Here is a 13,802-nt window from a genome sequence, read left to right as displayed (position 1 = left end):
TCACGTACCAAGTACCCAGAAGACGGCAGATCCAGCACCAGCCAACCAGAAGAAGGGGAAGGAGACGGCTCCCGAGAGCCCGTACTGGTGAGCGGGAGTCAGCTCACGACCTGCAGAGACGAACAGACACGGGTCAGACAGCGGCACGAGCCCCCCGCGGACTCGAAGAGCACAGCGCAAAACGGGGCCTGGGACTCCCCCCGTTGAGGGAACGGCAGTGGGTCAGAGGTCAGAGAGCTCGGTGGACGGTCAGAAGCGAGGGGACCTCGGCCCTGGGGGGCTACCCCAAGGGTCCTCGTCCCACCGGTCTCTCCGGGGTGCCCTGGAGCCCGGTATCCGAGTGGGCCCAACACACGGACTGCCATCGACTAGCGAGTTCGGAAAGGTCCCTCATGGAGCACCTTTTTGGAGTGTGGTCACTGTTGTAATGTAGGAAACGCGGCAGCCGATTTGCGCACAGCAAGATCCCACAAACAGCAATGTGGTAATGACCAGATCATCGGTATTTTTATTGGTGTTGGTTGAGGGATAAGTATCGGCCCCAGGACACCGGGGAGAACTCCCCCCTGCTCTTCTTCCAATCGGGGCCCTGGGATCTTTTACGTCCACCTGAGGGGGCAGACGGGGCCCTCGGTTAAACGCCTCACCTGAAGGACGGCACCTCCGACAGCGCGGTGCTCCCTCGGTACCGACGCTCCGACAGCGCGGCGCTCCCTCGGTACCGACCCTCCGACAGCGCGGCGCTCCCTCGGTACCGACCCTCCGACAAAGCGGCGCTCCCTCGGTACCGACCCTCCGACAGCGCGGCGCTCCCTCAGTACCGACCCTCCGACAGCGCGGCGCTCCCTCGGTACCGACCCTCCGACAGTGCGGCGCTCCCTCGGTACCGACCCTCCGACAGTGCGGCGCTCCCTCCGCACCGACCCTCCGACAGTGCGGCGCTCCCTCGGCACTGACCCTCCGACACTGCGGCGCTCCCTCAGTACTGACCCTCCGACAGTGCGGCGCTCCCTCAGTACTGACCCTCCGACAGTGCGGCGCTCCCTCGGTACCGACCCTCCGACAGTGCAGCGCTCCCTCGGTACCGACCCTCCGACACTCCCTCAGTACTGACCCTCCGACACTGCGGCGCTCCCTCAGTACTGACCCTCCGACAGCGCGGCGCTCCCTCAGTACTGATCCTCCGACAGCGCGGCGCTCCCTCGGTACCGACCCTCCGACAAAGCGGCGCTCCCTCGGTACCGACCCTCCGACAGCGCGGCGCTCCCTCGGTACCGACCCTCCGACAGCGCGGCGCTCCCTCAGTACCGACCCTCCGACAGTGCAGCGCTCCCTCGGTACCGACCCTCCGACAGCGCGGCGCTCCCTCGGTACCGACCCTCCGACAGCGCGGCGCTCCCTCGGTACCGACCCTCCGACAGTGCAGCGCTCCCTCGGTACCGACCCTCCGACACTCCCTCAGTACTGACCCTCCGACACTGCGGCGCTCCCTCAGTACTGACCCTCCGACAGCGCGGCGCTCCCTCAGTACTGATCCTCCGACAGCGCGGCGCTCCCTCGGTACCGACCCTCCGACAAAGCGGCGCTCCCTCGGTACCGACCCTCCGACAGCGCGGCGCTCCCTCGGTACCGACCCTCCGACAGCGCGGCGCTCCCTCGGTACCGACCCTCCGACAGCGCGGCGCTCCCTCAGTACTGACCCTCCGACAGCACGGCGCTCCCTCAGTACCGACCCTCCGACAGAGCGGCGCTCCCTCAGTACTGACCCTCCGACAGCGCGGCGCTCCCTCGGTACCGACCCTCCGACAGCGCGGCGCTCCCTCAGTACTGACCCTCCGACAGCACGGCGCTCCCTCAGTACCGACCCTCCGACAGTGCGGCGCTCCCTCAGTACCGACCCTCCGACAGTGCGGCGCTCCCTCAGTACTGACCCTCCGACAGTGCGGCGCTCCCTCAGCACCGACCCTCCGACAGTGCAGCACTCCCTCAGTACTGTGCCAGGAGAGTTCCCCTGAATTATGTCTTTGCTGCTACCCACTGAGCCATGATTGATTTACAATGTACCAGCACACCAAGCAGGTCCTGGTGTCTGCAGCCTGGGCCTGATACATGGGCCGGGAGTGGGAGCCAACATTCCCAAGGACCAAGTGGACGAGCGACAGGGAATTCTCCACCCTCAACTAATCCCCACAAAAACAGGCGGTGGGAGAGGGAGGCTGTGACTGTATCAAGGTGTGTCAGCACATCTCAGGGGAGGGGGGAGAGAGAGAGAGTCAGCCCCGTCAGGGGAGGGGGGAAGAGAGAGAGAGTCAGCACCGTCAGGGGAGGGGGGAAAAGAGAGAGAGTCAGCACCGTCAGGGGAGGGGGGAAGAGAGAGAGTCAGCACCGTCAGGGGAGGGGGGAAGAGAGAGAGAGTCAGCACCGTCAGGGGAGGGGGGAAAAGAGAGAGAGTCAGCACCGTCAGGGGAGGGGGGAAGAGAGAGAGAGTCAGCACCGTCAGGGGAGGGGGGAAGAGAGAGAGAGTCAGCACCGTCAGGGGAGGGGGGAAGAGAGAGAGAGTCAGCACCGTCAGGGGAGGGGGGAAGAGAGAGAGAGTCAGCACCGTCAGGGGAGGGGGGAAAAGAGAGAGAGAGTCAGCACCGTCAGGGGAGGGGGGAAGAGAGAGAGAGTCAGCCCCGTCAGGGGAGGGGGGGAGAGAGAGAGAGTCAGCACCGTCAGGGGAGGGGGGGGGAGAGAGAGAGAGTCCTGGATCTCTGAAAGACCCTCTCCCCTTACTGCCATTCAACCATGGGAGCCATCACAGCTGAGGTGTTTCCCGAACACAGCTCCGAGCAGGAAACTGTCCAATGGACAGGGGCTGGAACCCCGGACGACTGACCCCTCCCCGACCGCTCACTCCAGACACCGGGGTCAATCGTAGCTCCGTCCGGCCGTCCGGGCCGAGGTTCCTGAACACCGGCCGTCTCCCCTGGTCTGTGCGCGGGGCCCAGTCCGACAGCGGGCGGGGTATTTAGGGAGGGAGTCAGTGCGACTCGATCCCAAGCAGCGACTTATCCATTTCTCTCACCAAACAGGACGAGGCGGGACTGAGAGGCCCGGAGATGGACGATGTAACAGGCTCCAAAGAACACCACCAAGGCGATGAGAAGCATCGGAGAGGTGACCCTGAGGGAGAAACAGAACCGTTTACATTAACCTGAAACCAATTAAAGGGCCTCCGGCAAGGGGGGAGAGGGGGGGCGTCCCCCGGCCGCCGGGCCCCGGGGAGGGGGGGCGTCTCCCGGCCGCCGGGCCCCGGGGAGGGGGGGGCGTCTCCCGGCCGCCGGGCCCCGGGGAGGGGGGGCGTCCCCCGGCCGCCGGGCCCCGGGGAGGGGGGGCGTCTCCCGGCCGCCGGGCCCCGGGGAGGGGGGGGCGTCTCCCGGCCGCCGGGCCCCGGGGAGGGGGGGCGTCTCCCGGCCGCCGGGCCCCGGGGAGGGGGGGGCGTCTCCCGACCACTGAGGCCGGGGGTCGTCGCCCACAACACACAATCTGGTGTCCTCCGTCTCCCGTCACTCTCACACAGTACAGGATGAGGCCCCTCCCCCTCCCGTCACTCACACACAGTACACGATGAGGCTCCTCCCCCTCCCGTCACTCTCACACAGTGCACGATGAGGCTCCTCCCCCTCCCGTCACTCTCACACAGTGCACGATGAGGCCCCTCCCCCTCCCGTCACTATCACACAGTGCACGATGAGGCCCCTCCCCCTCCCGTCACTCTCACACAGTACACGATGAGGCCACTCCCTCTCACCGTCACTCTCACACAGTACACGATGAGGCTCCTCCCCCTCCCGTCACTCTCACACAGTGCACGATGAGGCTCCTCCCCCTCCCGTCACTCTCACACAGTGCACGATGAGGCCCCTCCCCCTCCCGTCACTCTCACACAGTACACGATGAGGCCACTCCCTCTCACCGTCACTCTCACACAGTACACGATGAGGCCCCTCCCCCTCCCGTCACTCTCACACAGTACATGATGAGGCCACTCCCTCTCACCGTCACTCTCACACAGTACACGATGAGGCCACTCCCCCTCCCGTCACTCTCACACAGTACATGATGAGGCCACTCCCTCTCACCGTCACTCTCACACAGTACACGATGAGGCCACTCCCCCTCCCGTCACTCACACACAGTACACGATTAGGCCCCTCCCCCTCCCGTCACTCTCACACAGTGCACGATGAGGCCCCTCCCCCTCCCGTCACTCTCACACAGTACACGATGAGGCCACTCCCTCTCACCGTCACTCTCACACAGTACACGATGAGGCTCCTCCCCCTCCCGTCACTCTCACACAGTGCACGATGAGGCCCCTCCCCCTCCCGTCACTCTCACACAGTACATGATGAGGCCACTCCCTCTCACCGTCACTCTCACACAGTACACGATGAGGCCACTCCCCCTCCCGTCACTCTCACACAGTACATGATGAGGCCACTCCCTCTCACCGTCACTCTCACACAGTACACGATGAGGCCACTCCCCCTCCCGTCACTCACACACAGTACACGATTAGGCCCCTCCCCCTCCCGTCACTCTCACACAGTACACGACGAGGCCACTCCCTCTCACCGTCCCCCTCACACAGTGCAGGATGAGGCCCCTCCCCCTCCCGTCACTCACACACAGTACTCGATGGGCCCCTCACTCCCCCGTCACTCACACACAGTGCACGATGGGCCCCTCACAGTACACGATGGGCCCCTCACAGTACACGATGGGCCCCTCACTCCCCCGTCACTCACACACAGTACACGATGGGCCCCTCACTCCCCCGTCACTCACACACAGTACACGATGGGCCCCTCACTCCCCCGTCACTCACACACAGTACACGATGGGCCCCTCACTCCCCCGTCACTCACACACAGTACACGATGGGCCCCTCACTCCCCCGTCACTCACACACAGTACACGATGGGCCCCTCACTCCCCCGTCACTCACACACAGTACACGATGGGCCCCTCCCCCTCCCGTCACTCACACACAGTACACGATGGGCCCCTCCCCCTCCCGTCACTCACACACAGTACACGATGGGCCCCTCACTCCCCCGTCACTCACACACAGTACACGATGGGCCCCTCACTCCCCCGTCACTCACACACAGTACACGATGGGCCCCTCACTCCCCCGTCACTCACACACAGTAGACGATGAGGCCCAGGAACACGAACACATAGTTGCTCTGGAAATACTCCACGTTCTTCACCAGCCGTTGACACATCTCGCCAAAGTTCTTGGGCTTGGAGAATCGTTTCTGGTCCACGAAGGAGGCCCAAGGCCGGACGGTGAGACGCTGCCTCTCAATCCACTCCTTTGCCGGGCCCTGCGAGATGATCTTTGGGATGTAAATCCTGCAGGAGTCCAAGAGAGAAATGGTAAGGGGAAGGGGGACCCGGGGACCGAGAGCCGGCTCAACACTCCTCCCCCCGGGTACAGGGACCCCTCAAACCCCCACCCCCCGGGTACAGGGACCCCTCAAACCCCCACCCCCCGGGTACAGGGACCCCTCAAACCCCCACCCCCCGGGTACAGGGACCCCTCAAACCCCCACCCCCCGGGTACAGGGACCCCTCAAACCCCCACCCCCCGGGTACAGGGACCCCTCAAACCCCCACCCCCCGGGTACAGGGACCCCTCAAACCCCCACCCCCCGGGTACAGGGACCCCTCAAACCCCCACCCCCCGGGTACAGGGACCCCTCAAACCCTCCTCCCCCCGGGTACAGGGACCCCTCAAACACTCCTCCCCCCGGGTACAGGGACCCCTCAAACCCCCACCCCCCGGGTACAGGGACCCCTCAACCCTCGTCCCCCCGGGTACAGGGATTCCTCAACCCTCCTCCCCCCGGGTACAGAGACCCCTCAAACCCCCTCCCCCAGGTACAGAGACCCCTCAAACCCCCTCCCCCCGGGTACAGAGACCCTCCAAACCACCTCCCCCCGGGTACAGAGACCCCCCAAACCCCCTCCCCCCGGGTACAGGGACCCCTCAACCCTCCTACCCCTGGGTACAGGGACCCCTCAACCCTCCTCCCCCCGGGTACGGGGACCCCTCAACCCTCCTCCCCCCGGGTACGGGGACCCCTCAACCCTCCTCCCCCCGGGTACGGGGACCCCTCAACCCTCCTCCCCCCGGGTACGGGGACCCCTCAACCCTCCTCCCCCCGGGTACGGGGACCCCTCAACCCTCCTCCCCCCGGGTACGGGGACACCTCAACCCTCCTCCCCCCCGGGTACGGGGACCCCTCAACCCTCCTCCCCCCGGGTACAGGGACCCCTCAACCCTCCTCCCCCCCGGGTACAGAGACCCCTCAACCCTCCTCCCCCGGGTGCAGGGACCACTCAACCCTCCTCCCCCCGGGTACAGGGACCCCTCAAACCCCCTCCCCACGGTACAGAGACCCCTCAACCCTCCTCCCCCCGGGTACAGGGATCCCTCAACCCTCCTCCCCCCGGGTACAGAGACCCTCCAAACCCCCTCCCCCCGGGTACAGGGATCCCTCAACCCTCCTCCCCCCGGGTACAGGGATCCCTCAACCCTCCTCCCCCCGGGTACAGAGACCCTCCAAACCCCCTCCCCCCGGGTACAGAGACCCTCCAAACCCCCTCCACCCAGGTGCAGGGACCCCTCAACCCTCCTCCCCCCGGGTACAGGGACCCCTCAACCCTCCTCCCCCCGGTTACAGAGACCCCTCAAACCCCCACCCCCCGGGTACAGAGACCCCTCAACCCTCCTCCGCCCGGTTACAGAGACCCCTCAAACCCCCACCCCCCGGGTACAGAGACCCCTCAACCCTCCTCCGCCCGGGTACAGGGACCCCTCAACCCTCCTCCCCCCGGGTACAGGGACCCCTCAACCCTCCTCCCCCCCGGGTACAGAGACCCCTCAACCCTCCTCCCCCGGGTACAGGGACCCCTCAACCCTCCTCCCCCCGGGTACAGGGACCCCTCAAACCCCCTCCCCACGGTACAGAGACCCCTCAACCCTCCTCCCCCCGGGTACAGGGATCCCTCAATCCTCCTCCCCCCGGGTACAGAGACCCCTCAACCCTCCTCCCCCAGGTACAGAGACCCCTCAAACTCCCTCCCCCCGGGTACAGAGACCCTCCAAACCCCCTCCCCCCGGGTAGAGACCCCTCAACCCTCCTCCCCCCGGGTACAGAGACCCCTCAAACCCCCACCCCCCGGGTACAGAGACCCCTCAAATCCCCTCCCCCCGTGTGTCGAGACCCCTCAAACCCCCACCCCCTGGGTACAGAGACCCTGGGGGGGGGGGGGGGGGGGGGGGGGGAGCGGGGCACGCCGGGGGCGGGGGGGCGAGTTGGGCGACGTGCTGGAACCGGTGCCAATGGTTGATGACGGGTCCGAAACGAGGGGGGCCATTACCTGCCAGTCAGCCCTGCGGCCTCCTCCTCTTTGGTCAGGGCGAACACGTCCTCGGCTATCGTCGTCATGATCCACAAACTCAGCCCTTGACACGAGCAGGTCGGAGAGAGCACAGGAACTGAAACACAGGGTATAACAATGAGAAATCACCCCCCCCACCGCACACTCCGTCCTATATTCATGTACCACGCACTCTGTATACGGGTTGTTAGCCACCAGCTCCCAATTTGAGCACACACCATTATCCCTCCGCTCTGTCTCCCCTCTCCCTCCCCGTGCCAACTGGTTGCCACCAGTTCCCTGATCTTCCATTTTTCCCAACAGTCTCTTTTGTGGGACGTTCTCCAGTGGTTTCGCGCACACATACGAATCAGGAGCAGGAGAAGGCCATTCGGCCCCTCGAGCCTGCTCTCCCATTTGATAAGATCATGGCTGATCTCAACCCTACTTTCCCGTCTACCTACTATAACCTTTGACTCCCTTGTTAATCAGGAATCTATCCAACTCCGCCTTAAAAATATTCACTGACCCTGCCTCCCCCGCTCTCTGGGGAAGGGAGTGCCGCAGGCTCACGACCCTCTGAGAGAAAATTTCTCCTCATCTCCGTCTTAAATGGGTGACCCCTTATTTTTAAACTGTGGCCCCTAGTTCTAGTCCCTCCCACAAGGGGAAACATCCTCTCAGCATCTACCCCTTCCAGTCCCCTCAGGATCTTATATGTTTCAATAAGATCACCTCTCATTCCTCTAAACTCCAGTGTACACAGGCCCAACTTGTCCAACCTTTCCTCATAAGATAACCCCCTCATCCCAGGAATCAGTCGAGTGAACCTTCTCTGAACCGCCTCCAAAGCAATTATGTCCTTTCTTAAATGAGACCAAAACTGCGCACAGTATTCCAGATGTGGTCTCACCAATGCCCTGTACAACTGGAGCAAAACATCTCTACTTTTATATTCCATTCCCCTTGCAATAAATGACAACATTCCATTTGCCTTCCTAATCACTTGCTGTACCTGCATACTAACTTTTTGTGATTCATGTACTCGGACACCCAGATCCCTCTGTACCTCAGAGTTCTGCAATCTCTCTCCATTTAAATAATATACTGCTTTTCGATCCCTCCTGCCAAAGTGGACAAGTTCACATTTTTCCACCTGCCAAATTTTTGCCCGCTCACTTAACCTATCTCTATCCCTATGCAGAGTCCTTGTCCCCGATATTACCAGGGAGGCGGGTTGGCAGCGGGGGGTCGACTGGGCGCGTGGGTAACCCGCGCAGTAAAATCGGTGGGTTCCCCACGCGATTGCGAGTAAATTGAAGCCACTTACCTTGGCTTCCGAGTTTCCCGTTGGAAATCTGCGCAGTGGGTGGACTGCGCAACCGTATCACAGGCTGTCAGCTGGAGGAGCTCTACTTAAAGGGGCAGTCCTCCAATGCTGCTCCTGCAGCAAAGAACCAAAATTACAGCATGGAGCAGCCCAGGAGAAAGGCTGCTCCCAGGTTTAATGATGCCTCACTCCACTTACTGGATGGGGAGGGAGAACTTCTACCCGGCGGACGGGAGGAAGTGGCTTGCCTCTGCCACCAAGAAGGCCTGGCTGGAGGTGGCAGAGGAGGTCAGCAGCACCAGCAACATATCCCGCACCTGGATACAGTGCAGGAAGCGCATCAATGACCTAACTAGGTCAGCCAAAGTGAGCACACGTACTCATTCTCCTACACTCCGTCTTCCACATCACTGCCCCCACCCCACAACTCCTTCTGCACTGCCAACACTACTCTATCACATCACTCCTCACACCCACTCAAACCTCATCCTCAACTTACCTGCACTTACTCACCTCCCCAGTACTCATCCCACCACTACCACTCAACCCAATCCTCATACAGTCTCATAGATCTGTCTCATTCTCACCCTCTGATGCATCTCTTTCATGGTCACCCTCACCCAACTTGCCACTACCTCTGCTGCAGCCACAGGGGATGCATCATGTATGAGTAGTAGGAAGCGTAAGGCAAAGGTTTCGTGAGCACAAAGGGGAAGCACAAGGGTGTTTGACGGTTTGTCATGGTTTTTATTTATATTTGATTTTACTTCAACTCACAATAAATATTATTATTGTCACCACTACTGCCACGTCTTGGCCATTCTTGACTGACTTGTATAATAAGTCCCTTTCATGAGGTTCTCCATGAGCACCCACACTTGATGCCACCCATTGGGTCACCCTACAGTGGGTGTGTGTTTAGTTGCACGACTATTTTGTGCAGGTGCCTGTGGCACAGCACTGTGTTGTGGAGCTCCCCGTGGCAGAGGTGGACGGCGTGCCTGGCGAGGCTGGTGATGTTGCTCGTCCTCGGATGAAGTGATGAATGCAGCTATGGTGCCCCCCCATCCTGACGTTGTGAGTTTGAGGGAGTCCGCAAAGTAGGTAAATGTGTTTGCACAGCAGAGTTTAGGGTATAAATTAATAATTTTGAGTGGAAAGACAAAGCTGTTGCAGCCAAAACTTTGTCTGAAGTGACAGAGTGCCCTGCTGCAATAAATGAGGTTTTCCCCCCAACTGTCAAATAATCCTTTACATCTCCCACTGGCTGAAACACGTCTGTTCCAACAGGGAGTGTTTCCCACAGCACGGGAAACACGCTGAGGATCCTTCAAAATTGCACCCCTGCCAAAATCTCCACTCAATGAGGTCTGTCAAGTACCTCAACTAGCTAAATAACCATCTAAATTATCATCCCGCCGGCTTTAATTGCCGGTGGGAGTCCCGCATACGGGAGCTGCGCACACCCAATCGCGTCATTGGGGAACCCGGAAGTAGGCATGTTGGAGCCGGGCTCCGAACCTGCTCCGAGATTCCCCAATTTTATGAGCCCCCAACGCACCAGCTCGTCCTTCCTAAAATCGACCTCCTTATGTCCTCTTCACAACTTGCTTTCCGACCTACCTTTGTGTCATCAGCAAATTTAGCAACCATACATTCGGTCCCTTCATCCAAGTCATTGATATAGATTGTAAATAGTTGATGCCCAATCACTGATCCCTGTGGCACTCCACTCGTTACATCTTGCCAACCTGGAAATGACCCATTTATGCCTACTCTCTGTTTCCTGTTAGCTAACCAATCCTTTATCCATGCTAATATGTTACCCCCTACACCATGAGCTCTTATTTTGTGTAGTAGCCTTTGATGTGGCACCTTGTCAAAAGCCTTCTGGAAATCCAAGTACACCACATCCACAGGATCCCCTTTATACACGTTACTTGTTACTTCCTCAAAGAATGCTAATAAATTAGTCAAACACGATTTCCCTTTCACAAAGCCGTGTTGACTCTGCCTGATTGCATTGAGATTTTCTAAGTGCCCTGCTATAACCTCCTTAATAATAGATTCTAGCATTTTCCCTATGACAGATGTTAAGCTAACTGGCCTGTAGTTTCCTGCTTTCTGTCTCCCTCCTTTCTTGAATAGAGGAGTTACATTCGCTATTTTCCAATCTGATGGGACCCTTCCAGAATCTAGGGAATTTTGGAAAATTAATACCAATGCATCTACTATCTCTGCAGCCACTTCTTTTAAGACCCTGGGATGAAGTCCGTCAGGACCTGGGGACTTGTCAGCTTTTAGTTCCAATAATTTTTCAAAACCCTTTCCCTGGTGATTGTAAATGTTTTAAGTTCCTCCCTCCCTTTCACCTCTTGATTCACAATTATTTCTGGCATGTTATTTGTATCCTCTACATTGAAGACGGATGCAAAATATCTGTTCAATTCATCGGCCATTTCCTTATTCTCCATTATTAATTCCCCAGACTCACTTTCTAGAGGACCAATGCTCACTTTTCTTACTCTTTTCCTTTTTAAATATCTGCAGAAACTCTTACTATCTGTTTTTATATTTCTAGCTAGCTTTCTCTCGTACTCTAATTTCTCCCTCCTTATTATTCTTTTCGTCATTCTTTGCTGTTTTTCATATTCTGACCAATATTCTGGCCTGCCACTAATCTTCGCAGAATTGTGTGCTGTTTCTTTCAATTTGATGCTATCTTTAACTTCCTTTGTTAGCCACGGATGGTACGTCCTTCCCCTGGAGTCCTTCTTTCTCACTGGAATGTATCTTTGCTGAGTGTTATGAAATATCTCATTAAATGTCTGCCACTGCATCTCTACTGACCTATCCCTTAACCTAATTTCCCAGTTCACTTGAGCCAGCTCTGTCTTCATGCCCTCATAATTGCCCTTATTTAACTTTAAAACACTAGTCTCAGACCTACTCTTCTCTCCCTCAAACTGGATTTGAAATTCAATCATATTGTGATCACTGCTACCTAGAGGCTCCTTTATAATGAGGTCATTAATTAATCCTGTCTCATTACACATTACCAGATCTAGAATAGCCTGCTCTCTGGTTGGCTCTAGAACGTGCTGCTCCAAGGAACTGTCCCGAAAGCACTCTCTGAACTCATCGTTGGGCTACCTTTGCCAATCAGATTTTTCAAATCTATATGGAGATTAAAATCACCCACGATTATCGCTGTTCCTTTCTCGCAAGCCCCCATTGTAACCCCTGTCCTACAGTGCGGTTACTGTTAGGGGGCCTATAAACTACTCCCACAAGTAACTTCCTGCCTTTACTATTTCTTATCTCTACCCAAACTGATTCTACATCTTGGTCTTTAGAACTAGGTCATTTTTCTCTATTATACTCATGTCGTCCTTCATTAACAGAGCGACCCCTCTACCTATTCCCAGCTCCCTGTCCTTCCAAAATGTCAAGTACCCTTGAATATTCAGGGTCCAGCCTTTGTCAATTCATCCATTTTGTTACGAATGCTACGCACATTCAGACACAAAGCCTTTAGTGCTGTCTTTTTACTATTTTTGCAACCTCTAGCCTTATCTACTGGTGCACTCTTCAGTTTGCACGCTCTGACCCTTCCTGCCACTCTCTGATTATCATTTCCCTCATTGCTACCTTGCTCTCTTCCCTTGTCTTTCTTTAATTTATCAAATCGTCCCTTACTTGATCCTTTTGCCCACATTATTTAGTTTAAAGCCTTCTCTACCGCCCTAGTTATACGGTTCGCCAGAACACCGGCCCCAGCACGGTTCAGATGAACCCACTCCCAACGCTCCAGCTCCCAACATATTGACTATTGACACTGCACAATGCAGGGTTTGCCTTTAGGGTTATCGGTTAGGGTTAGAGCTGGGGGCCGGGGTTAGAGCAGGGGGTCGGGGGTTAGAGCAGGGGGCCGGGGGTTAGAGCTAGGGGTCAGAGGTTAGAGCAGGGGGCCAGGGTCAGGGGTTAGAGCAGAGGGTTCGGGATTAGAGCTGGGGGTCAGGGGTTAGAGCAAGAGGGGCTACGGTCAGGGGTTAGAGCTGGGGTCAGGGGTTAGAGCAAGAGGGGCTACGGTCAGGGGCTAGAGCTGGGGGGTCAGGGGTTAGAGCAAGAGGGGCTACGGTCAGGGGTTAGAGCTGGGGTCAGGGGTTAGAGCAAGAGGGGCTACGGTCAGGGGTTAGAGCTGGGGGTCAGGGGTTAGAGTATGAGGGGCTACGGTCAGGGGTTAGAGCTGGGGTCAGGGGTTAGAGTATGAGGGGCTACGGTCAGGGGTTAGAGCTGGGGGTCAGGGGTTAGAGTATGAGGGGCTACGGTCAGGGGTTAGAGCTGGGGGTCAGGGGTTAGAGTATGAGGGGCTACGGTCAGGGGTTAGAGCTGGAGATTGGGGTCAGGGAGCCGGGGTCGAGGGTCAGGGGTCGCGGCTCCAGGTTTCTGGAGAATTTTTTACCTGTTATTTTTGTCGCTGGTTCCGGTGTCCCGTTGGCAGCGGAAGTGAGGTCCGTTCCACGCGCGCCACCTGATTGGCCGAACGTTCCTTTATTCGTTAACATCCGGTTTTTAATTTCCAACCATTCAGAGGCCAGTTGCTGGGCAGAGCCGTTCAGCTGGAGGCCAATCAGCGGGCGCGGCCCCGGCCGAAACTCGCACCAATCAGGAGCCTGTTGCTGGGCAGAAGTCAGAGGCCGGTTTGAGCCATTGGTCGGTAGTCGGGCGGCGCGTCACAGTCGTCCAATCAGCTGCCGGTATCCGGGAAAATCCGGCGGCCTTCGTCCAATCAGCTATTCCCAAACTCCCAGGATTGGCCAATGCCCTGGGGTGTAACGGACGGCACGGCCACCATTGGCCAATCCCCTGTGGTGTAACGGACGGCACGGCCACCATTGGCCAATCCCCTGGAGTGTAACGGACGGCACGGCCACCATTGGCCAATCCCCTGGAGTGTAACAGACGGCACGGCCACCATTGGCCAATCCCCTGGAGTGTAACGGACGGCACGGCCACCATTGGCCAATCC

General features: G+C 58.4%; 1 protein-coding gene across 1 annotated transcript; it reads right to left on the bottom strand.

The window, feature by feature from the left end:
• Window positions 1–13,317, bottom strand: rabac1 (Rab acceptor 1 (prenylated)). The gene is made up of 5 exons (XM_067975188.1): window positions 13,236–13,317; window positions 7,441–7,558; window positions 5,194–5,406; window positions 3,068–3,165; window positions 1–110 (listed from the first exon to the last, which is right to left on the bottom strand). The coding sequence occupies exons 2-5, from the start codon at window positions 7,506–7,508 to the stop codon at window positions 1–3; spliced, it is 489 nt and encodes a 162-aa protein (XP_067831289.1). The 5' UTR covers window positions 7,509–7,558; window positions 13,236–13,317.
• Window positions 13,318–13,802: the final 485 nt, after the last annotated feature.

The sequence above is a fragment of the Heptranchias perlo genome, chromosome 42 (assembly GCF_035084215.1).
Source record: "Heptranchias perlo isolate sHepPer1 chromosome 42, sHepPer1.hap1, whole genome shotgun sequence".
Taxonomy (NCBI): Eukaryota; Metazoa; Chordata; class Chondrichthyes; order Hexanchiformes; family Hexanchidae; genus Heptranchias; species Heptranchias perlo.
This window is presented reverse-complemented; position numbering and strand designations above follow the sequence as displayed.

Excerpts from the sequence above, each read along its gene's own strand:
- rabac1 (XM_067975188.1), bottom strand. The coding sequence starts at position 7,508 with ATGACGACGATAGCCGAGGACGTGTTCGCCCTGACCAAAGAGGAGGAG. Across the intron at positions 3,166-5,193 it reads GGCCTCATCGTCTACTGTGT|GGTCACCTCTCCGATGCTTC; the intron begins GTGAGTGACGGG and ends TTTCTCCCTCAG. Across the intron at positions 111-3,067 it reads GTCCCGCCTCGTCCTGTTTG|GTCGTGAGCTGACTCCCGCT; the intron begins GTGAGAGAAATG and ends TCGTCTCTGCAG.